The 15,939-nt window shown below is 47.4% G+C and overlaps 1 protein-coding gene across 9 annotated transcripts in view; it reads left to right on the top strand.

Annotated features, from left to right (window-relative positions):
- The window catches only part of CLASRP (CLK4 associating serine/arginine rich protein), a 531,120-nt gene that overhangs the window by 133,361 nt on the left and 381,820 nt on the right, over positions 1-15,939 (top strand). For all 9 annotated transcript variants that reach the window (XR_003859212.1, XR_003859213.1, XR_003859215.1 and 6 more), the window contains one exon: positions 3,798-3,899. Coding sequence is in view for 4 of the 9 variants with exons in the window: in XM_029620007.1 (XP_029475867.1) it covers positions 3,798-3,899 (102 nt within the window). In the remaining 5 variants the exon portion in view is untranslated. The remainder of the gene's footprint in view (positions 1-3,797; positions 3,900-15,939) is intronic.

Below are 15,939 nucleotides of genomic sequence, written 5' to 3' on the forward strand. Positions count from 1 at the left end.
TACTCTCAGCGTGGAGGCCAGGAAGATGCCAGACCCTGTGTGGAAGTCCTTGGCATACTGATAATGTTGAGACATTGGAGTCAACCATCTTGTCTTTACACACGATGCGGGATGCAACTATGACGTCTCCCGATTCGGGGCCTGCGACATCTCGGAAGGCAGATCTTAAGTTCCGGATGCACCAGTCTTCATTCTACAGTACATCCAGCTCCCACACGCTCCCGTTATGAAAAATCTTGCTTACATTCCAGCACCCCCCCCCCCCCCCCCCCCCCAGGGTGTGACAAGTACCTGGATAACTTCGGAGAGCGCATATCCCAGGGAATGACACAGTATTTGTATGAGTGCCTTCAGTCCTCTGAGCCCCAGGTCATTGCTGCTGTCAGGATAACAACCCCCCAGAGCAGCAGCACGCTATGGGGAAGGCCTGTGCAGTCTACGAGACAATTGACACGTCAGCCAGAATCCCACAGAAGCCATTATGGCCAGACAGGCGGCATGACTCCGGGCCAGTGTTATCGGGGAAGGACGTGCAAGAGAAACAGCCAACCTTCCCTTATCACCAGACAACATTTCGGAGATAAACTCTGGAAGACGACGGCCCAGTTGAAGGAGTAGAATGTAGAGGTACAGTCCCTTGCTTCCTTAGGGATCAGTTTCCGCCAGAAGACATTACAGAGTTCCCCGGAGGTCGTACATTCAGAGACAGTGACCGACAGTGAATCTCCTCCTTGCATACAACCATGCAGGGACGGTGCTGACAGCAGCCAGCCTCAAGGCCTTCAGAATGCTCCAACAGTGCTGCATCTGCCGAGTCCCTGCTTCCCAATGGAACCGGGGGTTGTATTCCCCGTAAGCCTTGCTCCCGAAAAATCGAAAGGCCTTCATCTAATCTGGGGCCTTGGGGCTCTAAAGAGGGCCCATCACCAGGGAGAAGTTTTAATATGACCCCCATCCTCCTAGTTGCAATTCAATGACTGGGGATGCGCGCTAGTTCTTAGGGATGCGAACCCTTGCATTCCTGTCCGCCGTACCTGTAGGCAGTACCCTTGTTTCCAGATCAGTGGATATCCTTTCCAGCACAGGGTACCCCCGTTTGGATTTTTGTCAGCCCTGAAGGGCCTCACCAAGTGGCCTAGCGCGAGGATAGTGGCCACTTCAGGAAACGGGAGATACAGATGTTTCCTTACCTCAACAATTGGCTGCTGATGACCCTGGATCCATCCATCCATCCAGCACACAGCCTGCAGGTCATCGTCCAGTGCTGGAAAGTGTTGGGTTACTCATCAAGCATGAGGAGTCCAACTTGTAACTGACGCAGACCCTCAATTCATCAGGGCCGCAAGCAACACAATACTGAACAAAGCATCTCTACTGGGCCCACCTACACATGTACTGCCTACAGTGAGGCATGTATTTGAGGTGGACACGACACCTGTATCCCTTGTCACGCTAGGTCAACATCATGACAAGTGTGAGAAGGGACTTTCAGTGGAGGTTGTGTCCGGCGTGTCAGGTCAGTCTGACCACGTATGCCTTAAATGATGGGTAGATATAAACCCAAGATCGGTCGTATTGGGGGAGAAACCAGCAGATCAACCTGCTGGACCTACGAGCAGCGGGGACACCTTGTGTACGTTCAAAAGCCCTCCCTTAAAGGAAACCTATCACACGCCAGGCGGCTTGCCTATCCAGCATAGGGAACCCCAGGGCAGACAGGCTTAGCAGGATTTCACCAGCATGGTGGTATTTCAGCCAGGACAAGGCGAATGGGGTAGCCCTTCATAGATCTCTGCCGCCGAGGATAATAGATTGGTTCCCAGATTCTATTCTGGCAACCCAGCAACTAAGGCCAGGTGCAGAATGCCTTCTTCATTCCGTGGACGGAGGGACTGTTGTATGACCTTTCACCCATCCCACTCATATTGAGAACCATCCAGATATGCATCACAGATAAAGGACACCTCACCCTCATAGCTCCGGAGTGGCCAGATAACCTTGGACTGTCTGAGTCCATCCATCCATTGGACAGCTAGTGCCCCTCGCGCATGCATAGGACCCACGGTCTCAGGAGGAAAGGTTTTTTTTTCTCCACCTCATGAATCATTCTCTGCATCTACAAGCGGGGAGATTGAAATAACAGTATTCACACATCTTAACTTACTGCTTCAGATCCAGGAGGTGTTGGTGTCTTCCAGGAGGTGTTCCACCAGAAAGAACTATCAGGGCAAATGGATCAAATGCTCAAATGGTGCAAAGTACATGGAGTGGACCCCTCCTCCTACTCATGAGAGCACCAGTTAGAATATTCACTTGCCATAGCGCACAGGATGGACAACGGCATTTGTCAGAGTTCATGCTAGTGCCATCGCAGCCAACCACCACCCTCATAATGACGTCCCAACGTAAAGCCACCTTCGGATTTCCAGGTTCATGAAAGGTATTCTTAGACTGCGCCCACCCGTTCAGAAGCCAGGTCCCATGGGACCTAAACCTCGTCCTAGAGCAACTGATGCTCCCGCCTGTTGAACCTTTGGACAGCAGCTGTCTGAGAGATCTCTCCTGGAAAGTTCTCTTCCTAGTCACCCTCCCCTCAACAAGAAGGGTCAGTGAACTACAAGCGTGGGTACACTATTCATCATACCTGGAGTCTCATCAGGTTAAGGTGACGTTGCGAACGCATCCTCCATTGTTCCACAAAGTGGTGTTGACGTTTTATCTTGACCAGACTGTCACCTTACCGACCTTCTTTCCGAAGCCGCACAAGATCGAGGCAGAGTAGCGGCTTCCCATGATGGGCTGCAAATGTGCCCCAGCTTATTACAAGCTTTACACACATTCAAGATCCATGTCTTTCAACTCTTCATTTCCTTCAACTTGAGTGCCCCGGGCTTCTGGTTTCCAACAAACTCTTCATCTGGATCTCTCAGTGCATTCAGTTCTGCTCCAAAAAAGGATCAGAAACCCTGAACACTGCTCTGAAGACCATCAAGTCAGAGGAATGGCAATGCCCATCACCTATTTAAGCGGAGTGCCTATCCTACACACATGCAAGCCCTGCCATGTGGTTGTCACTGTATATCTTCACTTCACACCACTGTCTTGACCAGCAGGCAGCCACGGATGCAATGGTAGGCTGATCCATCTCCCTGTCGGGATCAAAGTAAAGCGACTGTCCGCAACCAAGTACCAGGTTGAGCGTGCATCCGAAGCTGGAAGAAACTGTGCACCGCTTCCAGGAGCCCTCAGGCGGCGCTCAGCCTTCTAGCTGGGAACTCCCCAGACATCATGGCTAATTCAAACTGCTGATCTGCGTTAAAAAAAAAAAATTAAAAAGCCAGTTTACTTTCCATAAACGGTGTTTTCCGTGGATAGCAGGATATGAATTAGGCATGTTATCCGCCCACCTCCCCGGACAGTCTCCACTTCAATTTCATTCAAGCTTGAATAAGACTGAGGCAGGCTTTGAGTCGCATGGTATATAACAACCACATGCACACAGGGCAAAGCTCTGTGTGCTTTGAGGAGCTCTGCCACCTGGAGGACGTTCCCCAGACATCATGGCTAATTCATCCTACTATCCACGAAAAACACAGTTTACGGTAAGCAAACTTGCTTTTCCTTTGTGTTGCTTGCTGTTGACATCCCTTCCATTGCTGTATTGGGTTTACCAAAATCTGTGTGCCGGGCATAGTCTTGCTTCTGTACAGTTATGTGCTTACTGAGTCTCTGAAGAAGAAGCCAAACAAACCTTCAAGCACTGCTAACTCTATCCTCTTATATTTATTTCCTGATAGGATGCCATGGCAAGGAGATGCCAACAACATGATTGACCGGTTTGATGTGCGAGCCCATCTAGACTATATCCCAGAGTATACTCCTCCTCTATTCAGCACTGTGTGAGTTAATTCTGCAGTAACTGTGTGCTTGCAGTAACCAGATCCAATATGACTGTGATAGTGGAAACTTGACTTCTGACATCACTTAGACAATTGAATGCATTATTGTCAGAAGACAAATTTGCATCCTGTTGAAAATCTGGAGAGAGATGGATGCTGTTCCAAAATCACAGCTCTCTGTAGTAATCAATTAGCATTAGTTTACAGTATTATTATTTTAAGGACTTATGGTAGCTCTCTTTAAATCTCGATTATTGAAACAAGAAAAAGTTAAATGAATTTTTCTGTCAATAATCAGGCTAAGTTAGCCATTACATGTGGGTGATATCATCCAGCAGAACCAAACAGACTTGTCTTTCCAAGCTACTAGAGCTTTGAGCCGCCTCAGTTATTTTTTTGTCCAAGCACAGAACAGACATGAACTCACTCTTCAGAAAATGTTTATCTAAAAATCCTTAAATTATTTTAAATTTGAGAAGTTTTTCTTCTTTAGCTGCATTGGCAGCCTCACACCAGCACACTTCAGTGCTACTAAAAAAAAAAAAAAAAGGCCTACTTTCCATAATGTCGAGCCAGAAGATAAAAAAGCAACAGTGAAACAGGTTCAAAAGTTGTATATGTATCAAGATTTCAAATGGCCATGAGCTGTATTACTGATGCCCTGGGCCAGAATATGGCCTGAAGAACTGGTATGTCTTTGTACGGCTATTCCTGTGCACACAGAGATTTACACACTTTTTCGATACACAACGTCCTAGAATGCTGAGTTCCCAGTAGGTCCTCGTCCCGCAGTACAGCATTGTCTGCCTTGCTGGGAAAGAGCCGAGGAGGAGCTCCTCCCGACTGCTTAGGCTGAAGCCGTGGGGTTGAGTTCTTCCAATTGCCCTGCTTTGAAGACAAAGCAGCATCAGTCATTGGAGTCATTACAGCTGGCGTTGAAGCACTGGCACCCTTGATGTGGCCATCATCGGCACAAAGAGCAGCAATATTCGCACGATGCATTTCCTAGCGTGTTGGAGATGGATCAGATTTCAATCTGACGTCAGCCCTAGTACATATACTTCTGCAGGAAGTGCAGCTCTTCAGTATTTTCCATCTCCATAGCAATTAGGGACTCTATGCACGCTAGCACAGCGTTGAGTAAATTTTACCAAAGAAATCCAAATTAAGAAGAAATCTTACCTCTACAGATGAGCCCCGCTCTCCTGCGGTGAAGCCCGTTGGGTCCATCCCCCAGTGGAGATTCCCAAGGTGATTTCCCTGATCCCTCGGAGGTAAGCCTCTGTCTGGCAGCCGACCTCAGCGCAGACCTAGCCCCCGACAGCGGGTGAGGCTGAGTGAGATGCAGCGGGTGCAACCTCGAGCTTGGCGGTGAAGGTATTTTCCCTCTCCCCCACAGGTGGAGACCGCCTGGGACAAGGTAAGGTAGAAAGCTATTTAAAAGTCTCCGGTCTCCGAAGCTTGAGGAGACGCACAGGTCGCCAGCCGGGACCAGTGCCATCGGGTTGATTTGCCCTAGCAGAGCTAGACCCCGATCAGATCAGAGGGTCCTCCCATGTGAAGATCCTCTGATGTGGTCACCATATTGTCCGCGTAGTCGCCGTCACCATTTTGGCCCTGTTCGCAGTCTTGATCCGTGCACACACAGGCAAGCCGTGAGCACAAATACCTTGTGCGCACAACGTTGCACGCATAAGTACCGGGCGCACAAGCGACGTGCATAGCTACGCACTCACTGTGCCGAGCGCATAATTTCGACCCGTGTGCACAACTGCGCGCACATCTCTCTGCACGCTCGCGCCAACCTACACGCGCAACTTCAACGCACACCGGAGCGCACAACTGTATTGTATATTTCGAAAACACTACAGCACGGAGACATTGCTCCTCTCTCTAACAGATAACATTCTAAGAGGCTTTGATAGCGGTAAACACTATATTCTAATTATGCTCGACCTATCGGCAGCCTTCGACACAGTTAACCACAAAATACTACTAAATAGACTAGAAGAAATCGGACTACAAGGCAAAACATTAAACTGGTTCAGCTCATATCTAAAAAACAGGTTTTTCCAAGTTCAGATCAATAACACATTATCAGAAAAAATCAACCTCAAAACAGGGGTTCCGCAGGGATCAGCCCTGACTGCGACCCTTTTTAACATATACATGCTTCCATTATGCCACTTACCGGCAGGACTAGGAATTATACATTACATTTATGCTGACGATATCCAACTAATTCTACCGATAGATGACACAATAGAGAAAACATTAAATCTAGCTAACATGTACCTAAGCATTATAAAACAACTACTGACACAAATGGAACTTGTAATTAATATTGATTAAAACAGAATTCCTACACCTAGAACGGAAAAATACTGAAATCAGCCAAACCTCAATCCTCAAAGACAACCAGAAAATTGAACTAGCTGGAAAAGTACGTAACCTTGGAATAATAATGAACCCTGAAATCAATCTAAAACAGCACATATCACTAAAAGTAAAGGAAGGATATGCAAAACTCATGGTACTCAGAAAACTAAAACCACTACTAACTCAAAATGATTTCCGAACAATTCTACAGGCACTAATTTTCTCCAGCACGGATTACTGTAATGCCCTGCTGCTAGGACTACCAAATACTACTCTACTGTATCGTCCTAAGTACTGTGTGTCGGTGCTTATCTGCTTATTCCTGAATAGTTTCTATTCTCCCGTCTCCTTGTAAAATGCCTGTTTAAAAAGCCATGTTTTTAAACTTTTCTTAAATGCCTTGAGATCACTTTGTAGCCTGATCTCTGGAGGCATTGTGTTCCAAATTGTGGGTCCTGCTAATGATAAGGCCCTTTCCCTCACTTGTGTCAGTCTTGCTGTTTTGACTGAAGGGATGGTTAGGAGTGCTTTATTTGCTGATCGCAGATTTCTGTGTGGGACGTGTACCCGTAATGCTGTGTTTAGCCAGTCTGATTTCTCATCATGAATTAGTTTGGGTACTTGCCAGGTTCTTATGGCCTGGATTGGCCACTGTTGGAAACAGGATGCTGGGCTTGATGGACCCTTGGTCTGACCCAGTATGGCATTTTTTTATGTTCTTATGTTCTTATGGATGGTACATAGGGTTTTGTATTTAATTCTGTGTTCAATCAGTAACCAATGCAGTTCCGCTAGGGTTTCAGTTATGTGGTCCCTCCTCCTTTTTCCGGTTAGTATTCTAGCTGCTGTGTTCTGAAGTATTTGAAGTGGTCTTAGCGTAGTATTTGGTTTGGGGATAGGATGTTGGTTGTTTCAAGGTATTCATCGAGTTGGGAGTGAACAATTTTTCGATCTTGGCTATGAAGGATAGGTTAGAAAACGGTCGGTAGTTTGTTAGGTTATTTAGGTTGAGATTATTCTTTTTCAGTATAGGTTTGATTATTGCTGATTTGAGGCAATTGGGGTAGGTTCCTTCGGTAAGAGATAGGTTGATGATCTTGGTGATTGTTTTTGTTATAGTAGATTCAATTGCCTTGAGGCTTGCTATGTGGATGCTGTCCAGAGGATGGTTGGCGGGGTTCATTTTTTTCATGATTGATTGGATCTCGATGGTGGAGGTGGTGTCAAAATTTGTCCATTTTGAATTTACTTTTGTGCTCGAACATATGGGCTGGGTGTTGTCGATAAAGTTGGATTGTATTAAGTTCGATTTTTATTATTAAAGAATTCAGCAAAATCATCGCTTTTGTGTGAGGTGCAAGTAGTTTACTGGGTTGTTTTTGTGAGGTATTGTACTATTGAGAAGAGCATTCTGGTGTTATGATGAAATTTGTAAATTTTTTTTTTTTTTTTTTTTTAGAAGTATTCTTTCTTTGCGTTGTTGATGGTGTTTTTGTATTGTGCTAGGTGGTTTCGATATTTGTTTAGTGTGGCTGAGGTTTTATTCCTTCTCCATTCTTTTTCTTTTTTGCGGAGTAAACGTTTGGAAGCTCTGATGGTATCATGTAAAGGCCTTTGCCTATTAGTTCGAAATTAATTGTAAACCATTACGATGTGCAAACAGTTATCGGTATATAAAAAAATGCTAAATAAATAAAATAAAATAAATCATTGTACCAAGGATTGTTATGTTTTGATTGTTTTATTGTTTTTGTTATGGTGGGGTTGATGTTAGCTACTTTTTTTTAGTGATCATTAGCCATGATGCTGTGGCTTCATCAGAATTTCATAGATCAATGTTGGTTAGTTCTGTTTGAAGAGTTTCTTGTAGGAGTTCAGTGTTGAAAGGGGAGCGGTATGTTTTATTCGGTGGGTTTTGAGGAGAAGTAAGGATGGAGGTGGTTGTCAAGGATGCTTGGATTAGGTGATGATCAGACAAAGGTATTTCTGTGGTGTGGGATGCGATAGTATTCCAATCTTCGTTGTTGATGAATATGAGGTTGATGAATATATATATATATATATGTGTGTGTGTATGTATATATGTATATATATATATATATGTATATATATATATATATATATATATATTAGTCGCACCAGCTATATTGTTATTCCTGTGACTGTTATACTTTATTCTGATCACAACAGTTATATTGGTATATTTCGTATTACCAGTTACATTGTTATATCTGTGGTTACTCATATTGTAATATGTTGTTTTACATCTAAACCGGAGTGAAGGCCTCTAGCTAAACTTCGGTATATAAAAAAGTACAAATAAATAAATAGAGGTCAATAGTGTGACTTGCTTTGTGGGTTGGAGTTTCAACTACTTGTGTTAGATGTAGTGTTGATAGTGCATCGATGATGGTTTGGCATGTTTTTGATTGGTTGATTGTGTCAAAGTGTATGTTGAAATCACCCAGGATGGGTTTGCTGAGTGAAATATTCATGATGTATTCGATTAGGGGTGAGCAGTTTTTGTTGAGTGATCCTGGTGGACAATAGACAAGGCATATTTGAAGTTTAGTGGAATCAAATAATGAGACTTCAAAGGGTGCAGATATGTTTGTTGGACGAAGTGTGAGCTGTAGGTTTTTTTGGAGATTAACAATAGACCACCTCCTTTTTTTTTCTTTTTCGGGGAATTGAGAATATGTTGTATTCTTGGTTGTTTAGTTGGTTGATGAGTACGGAATCGGTATTTTTGAGCCAGGTTTCCGTTATTGCGATGAAATCTGGTTTAGAGTCAATATGCAGGTCATTGATTAAAGGTATTTTCTTTACTATAGAGCGTGCGTTGACTATGAATGAGAGTAGAATACAGTTTGAATATTGGATGTATGTTATTTGAGATGCTTGGAAGTTGTTGTTTTTTTGTATATCGAGGATTAGAGGGTGTGTGTTTCCTTACAATTGGTTGCTTTTTGAAGGGGTAGTTCCTCTATTTCGATTTGGTAGTTTCCTTGTTGCATCCATGTTTATTGTTTGAAGTTCTAATTGTTAGAAAGTCTAATGTGAGAGTGTTAAGAGGAGAGTAGTTATAAGGATGAAATTAAGTGGTAGATTGAGAGGTGATTTGTCATCATAAACTAATGTTAGTTGAAAAGTGTCCAGTTGATGGGCTAAGAGGGAGCGCTGAATGGGCAGCGCGCAAAGGGGCCTGCCCCTTTGGATGCGCTCTTTCGGCGCGCGGCGCCTGGGGTGAGCAAGTATTTGAATTTACTCACCTGGCTCCTCCTCTGACGTCAGGGGGCAGTCTGTTCTTCCTGCTTGTGCTGAGTTCCACTGGAGGGTGGCGCCTGGCCTCCACCTGCCCGCTTCACTCCGGTGTCGGGCTCAGGTCTCCGGTGCTGGTGTCAGGATCGGGGGACCGTCTCGCTGGGACCTGGTGGCGTGAGAGAGGGGTCCACGTCCGCTGGCTCTCGAGGTCTCCGGGGTCGGGCCCCCTGCGCCCTGAACGTCTTCAGTGTCAGGGAAACAGGCATCGGCCGCTCGAGAGCACTGCTTCGTTCCTGGGTGCAGGTAAGTGATCTTGTTTAAAGCGGTCTTCTGTGGTCAGATGAAACCTAAGGGTCCCTCCCCCAGTTGAGAATGCCTGAGGTGATCTCAGATATCCCTCTGTGCCTTGGTCTCGGTGTGGACTTAGCCCCCCAGAGTAGCTGAAAGGCAGCAAGTGCACATCCGAGCGTGGCGGTGAAGGTAAAACCCTCTCCCCCCGCAGCTGGAGACTGTCCGATGCACAAGCGATAAGCGACAAGACCAGGTAAGAAGGAAACTTTAAGTTCAGGTCTCCGGTCTCCAGAACTTGGATTGCCGTACCGACTCTGCTTCCAGCGAGTTTAAAAAAATAAAAAATAAAAAAAAGAGGGGAACACCGATCGGGTAGAGCATCCTTGGTTAGGCTAGGCTTCGATCCGGTGCAAGGGTCCACACACGTGGAGACCCTTTGGAGGGGCGCCATCTTACACGCGGTGGTCGTCGGCGCCATCTTTCCTTCCCCTCGGCGATGCGCATAACTTGTGCGCATCCCATAGTCGCATGCATAGCTGCACGCGCAGCAGCGTGCACAACTCGGAGCTGTGCGCACACAAGTTGGCCGCGCGCATACCAGAGCGCACAAATACCGTGCGCATAACTACGGCCGCGCACAAATTCTCACACACAGTGAAACTTATGCGCCTATGCATTAATTCAGTGGCACTGGCATCTAAGAAGGCCAGATGGGCCTGCTCCGTGCACAGCCTGCCACATAAGAGCCACTCAGACTGAATTGAAGTCCTGCCTGTGCCCACAGTACGAAGAAGCCCAGGGGGAACGGACCCCCACTGTCGGAGGATTTCGGAACTACTGACCGTTGCTCCCCAGACCTACGTACCTTGACACGGCCTCCCCACAGGAGGACACCTCTGGGGCCCCTTCTCCACCTCTGGGGTCAACATGGACCCAGGGACCTTCTCCTGGGTGGAATTCTTCAAAGGGCTGCAAACAGCCCCCACTGTGTACCAGGCTCAACCCAGGCCGGAAGCACAAGATCCTCCCGGCACTACTCGGATGCCTCGAGACAGGCCTCATCTAACCAAAAACCAGACACCTCAGTGATGAAAGTGACTCCCTGGAAGAAGGAGAAATTCCTCCAGGAATGGAACCACGAGGAAGAATTACCAGCCCTCGTTTCTCAGACTCCAAAGATGCGGGGCATTCCGGGCACTTTCCCTGTGGTGGAACCAAAGAGGAACTCTATCTTGGTGTCCCCTCGTAAGGCCTCATGCTACTTTTTGCTAGGTTGGAAGCTATCCAGGAACTGTTTGACCTGGAATGGAAGGCCCCGGAGGCCAACTTCAAAGTGGGGGGGGGGGCGGTCCTTGGAAGCCCGATATCCCTGGAACCTGTGGCCAAAGAGTGCCTGCGTTCCCGAGAGTGGACGCTATGGTTTGTGCATTCTCAAAGCGAACAACGATTCTCATTGAGGGAGGATAGGCACTGAAAGACAGACAATTGGAGTCCATCCTTAAGCAGGCCTTCAACGCAATAGCAATGACACAGCAGATTGTTTCCTGCTGTGCACTGGTAGCACGTACCTGCTTACTCCTCTCGATAGATGCAAATACGGCCGGAAAGACGATGGAATCTGCGGCATCCTTCCTCACTGACGCAAGCTCAGACCTAGTGCGCACCTCAGCACAGAGGCATTGCCTCGGTAGTAGCAGTCAGAAGACATCTATGGCTTCGAAATTGATCTGTGGACGCGACATCTAAAGCAAATCTCAAGAGAATCCCCTTAAAGCAGTGGTTCTCAACCCTGTCCTGGGGACCCCCCCAGCCAGTCGGGTTTTCATGATATCCACAATGAATATGCATGAGAGAAAATTTGCATACACTGCCTCCATAACATGCAAATTTTCTCTCATGCATATTCATTGTGGATATCATGAAAACCCGACTGGCTGGGGGGGGTCCCCAGGACAGGGTTGAGAACCACTGACTTAAAGGATCTCTCTCTTTCGGGAGCAAATTGGAGAAGTTAGCCAACAAATGGGGCGAATCTCAAGTGCCCTGACTACCGGAAGATAGAGGTAAAAGACCCCAGCGTTCCTCCCACAGAAGGACCGAGGATCGCAGCGCTTAGACCCTACAGGAATGCACAGTTCCAGGTACCTCGCCCCTCCGGTAGGTCCCAGTCCTCTCGGAGCAGACACACTAAGAGGGGAGCAGGACCGGGGGCAGGTTCCAGCCGTACCCCACAATGAGACTGGCCCATCCACAGGAAGAAGCCATAGGGGGTCGACTTGCCCTTTTCTACCAAAGATGGGTCGAGATAATGTTGGACAAATGGGTCCTAAACATCATCGAAAAGGGGTACTCTCTGGAATTCCGCTGCATCCCTCGAGACAAATTTATGATATCACCCTGCCACTCCCACTCCGAGACTGGCAGTAGATACACACTAACAAGACTACTCAGTCTGAAGGCAATAACTCTGGTGCCCACGCTCCAGCGAAATACTGGACGCTATTCCATCTATTTTATCGTCCCCAAGAAGGAAGGGTCATTCCGACCCATCCTGGATCTCAAGAACGTCAACCGTTGTGTGCGAGTTCTGTAATTCTGCATGGAAACTCTGTGCTCCGTTATAATGGAAGGGTCATTCCGATCCATTTTGGATCTCAAGAACGTCATCTACGCATACCACACTTCCGCATGGAAACTCTGCGCGTTTCGATACTGGGTCACCATTACCAGTTCCGGGAGCTACCCTCCGGTTTAGCAGCCGCCCCCAGGATCTTCACCAAATTATGGTGGTTGTGGCGGCAACACTGAGGAAGGAAGGGATCCTGTTACATCCCTACCTGGATGATAGGTTGATCAGGGCAAAGCCTTTTGAGGAGAGCAGACAGGTGACCAGCAGAGTCAAGAGCCTACTACAGGAGCTCGGATGGGTTGTGAACCTGATCAAAAGTGGTCTACAGCCCTCTGTCACTAGAGTACCGGGGCTGAGCTCCCCGCTCCCCCCCCCCCCCCCCCCCCCCCCCCCGGTTCGACACCAAACAGAGCAAAGTTTTCCTTCTCCACTCTGAGGAGAAAGAAACTGATGGAACAATCACGACAATTGATGACCAATGCACACCCCAAGGTATGGGACTATCTTCAAGTCTTCGGCCTCATGACATCAACCCCGAAGGTCATTCCATGGGCAAGGGCCCCTCACGTGACTGCTCCAGCACTCCCTATTGTCACGATGGAACCCACTATCCCAGGACTACTCAATTCACCTCCAACTACCAACAGAGGTTCGGGCTGAACTCCAATGGTGCCTACAAGAAGACCACCTAAGCAGAGGAGTTAAGCCTATCCCCACCGAACCGGATCTTGCTCACCACGGATGGCGAGCCTGCGAGGGTGGGGAACCCACTGTCAGGAACTGACGGCCCAGGGACAATGGAACAAAGAGGCAGAATGGAACATAACCTGCCTGGAAGCTCAAGCAGTCAGGCTAGTGTGCCTGCGATTCAGCCACAGACTCCGGGGCGAGTCAATCAGAATAATGGCGGATAACGCAACAACAGTGGCTTACATCAACCGCCAGGGAGGAACTAAAAGCCAGCAGATGTCTCTGGAGATAGACCCACTCTTGACATGGGCGGAGATAAACGTACGAGGGATCTCGGCCTCCTACTTCGTGGGTAAAGATAATATCTCAGCAGACTACCTCAGCAGAGAGAGCCTAGACCCAGCGGAATGGACGCTGTTGACTACAGCCTTCCAACTGATAGTAAATAGTTGGGGCCTCCCAGCCTTGGATCTACTGGCAACCCGGCTCAATGCCCAAGTTCCCAGGTTCTTCAGCCACAGGGACTCTATGCTCTCGTCCACACCTGGCCAGAGGAAGTCCTACTGTATGCATTCCCCCCATGGCCACTACTGGGCAGGGTCATCTGCAAGATAGAGCACCACAGGTGACTAGTTTTACTAGTCACCCCGGACTGGCCAAGACGACCATGGTACGCACACATGCGAAGACTACTTGCGTGGAACCCTCTGTGCCTACCTCCACACAGGGACCTTCTTCGGCAGGGCCCGATGCTCCACGAAGATCTGTCTCTATTCTCCCTTACGGTCTGACCCTTGAGAGGACCAGCCTGAAGAATCACGGTTACACAAAGGCCATGATTGACACCCTGCTCCCAGCGTGCAAGCTGTCCACATCCCTGTCTTACATACGGATCTGGAGAGTATTCGAAGCCTGGTGTGAGAACCGTGGGATTCTCCCGTGGACATCCAAAACCCCAGGATCCTGGAGTTCCTGCAGGATGGTATGAAGAAGAGGTTGTCACTCAACTCCCTCAAGGTTCAAGTTGCCGCACTGACCGGCTTCGCAGCCGAAGTGGACAACATCAGTCTTGCAACCCATCCAGATGTGTCCTGCTTCCTGAAAGGGGTTAAACAACTCCGACCACCCCTAAAGTGGCCGGTACCTCTATGGAATCTCAACCTAGTATTAAACTTCCTAGCGTGGGGGGGGGGGGGCTTCCTTCAGACCAACACGTGGTCTTTCACCACGTCTCTTAACATTGAAGACGGCATCCTTAGTGGTTCAGCTCGTTGCATCTCCGAACTTCAGGCACTATCCTGTCGGGAACCGTTCCTTAGGTTCGCGCCTAGAACCATACAACTGCGCACGGTCTCCTCCGTCTTACCAAAAGTGGTTTCCCAGTTTCAAGTGAACCAAACCATCTCGAGACCATCTTCAGATGAACATATGGACTGAAAACTCACGCCTCCTTCGCCATTTAAATGTCAGCAGACTCCTAGTCAGATACCTGAAAAGATCAGGACCTGTTCATTCTTCGCAGAGGGAAGAAACAAGGGGAAGCAGCATTGCGGGCAATCATAGCCCGCTGGATAAAAGAAGTAATCAAGGCGGCCTACATAAGAGGCAGGAAAGCCCTTACATCTACAGGTTAAGGCTCATTCTACAATGGCCCAGGCAGTCTCCTGGGCGGAAACCGAAATCGGTCAAGTGGCGACGTGGTCCTCCATACACACCTTTCTGAGGTTCTACCGCCTGGATGTTCAGGCCCAGGAAGACTCAGCCTTTGCAAGGGCAGCACTAAGTGGGCCACGTGCAGCTTGGCTACACGCTAGGAAATGGAGAAATTACTTACCTGATAATTTTGTTTTTCTTAGTGTAGACAGATGGACTCAGCATCCCGCCACGGCTGCCCCAAAAAAATGAGAACCTCGGGTAGCAAACCTCAAGACTAAGCAAATACGGGTAACCCATGGCCTACCCCTAGTTCAAGACACCTACAGCCTGTCTGTTGTCGGCATTAATTGGTTGAGTGCACTGACAGTCTCCAGTGTGAAAATCAGTGCAAACCATTCCAAGTTTAATCAAGTTACTTAAGCAAACATATACTCACAATGGCTTTTCAAGGAGAATACTGAAGAGCTAAGCTTACTGCACGGGTATATTTAGAGTGATGTCAGCTTTTGAAGTCTGATTCAGTCTCCCATCTGCTATCAGGAGAGCACAATACCCTTTGGTCCTGAGTCCATCTGGCTACACTAAGGAAAACGAAATTATCCAGTAAGTAATTTCTCCAGTTCTCTCAGTGGAGGATGGTAAATAGTGGACTGGAACCAGTGTTTTTTTAATCTTTTAAACAACTGCTGTTTAGTGCTCTCTAGATATAAATATCTAAATTTACTGTTAATGTAGTTTATAGAGAGGTTCCCTAAGTTTCTATATGCTGGTGTGGCACTGTGAGTGGTCTTGGGGTAGTTAACAGACTCAGCCTGGACTCTGGCAAAAATCTCTCATAAACTTCTTTATTAGTGACAAGAAACAAGAACATAAACAGCACTGCTTTCCTTGCTTATTTATTTTTTATACTGCACAACAGAGCAGTTCACAAATATAAAGTAAAATAAAATTGCAACCAATTTAAAACCATACACAACAATAAAATAAAACTTCCATTAAAACAAACTCTACCACAACTTACATAACCAAAGACCACCTTCTTACCTACCTCGGTCTGTACAACAAAGTGACCTAAAACAAGGACCCTATTGTAAAGGCCACGCCTTCACCTTCATCCTAAAGGTGAGTTAA

The sequence above is a fragment of the Rhinatrema bivittatum genome, chromosome 11, assembly GCF_901001135.1.
Source record: "Rhinatrema bivittatum chromosome 11, aRhiBiv1.1, whole genome shotgun sequence".
In the NCBI taxonomy this organism is placed as follows: Eukaryota; Metazoa; Chordata; class Amphibia; order Gymnophiona; family Rhinatrematidae; genus Rhinatrema; species Rhinatrema bivittatum.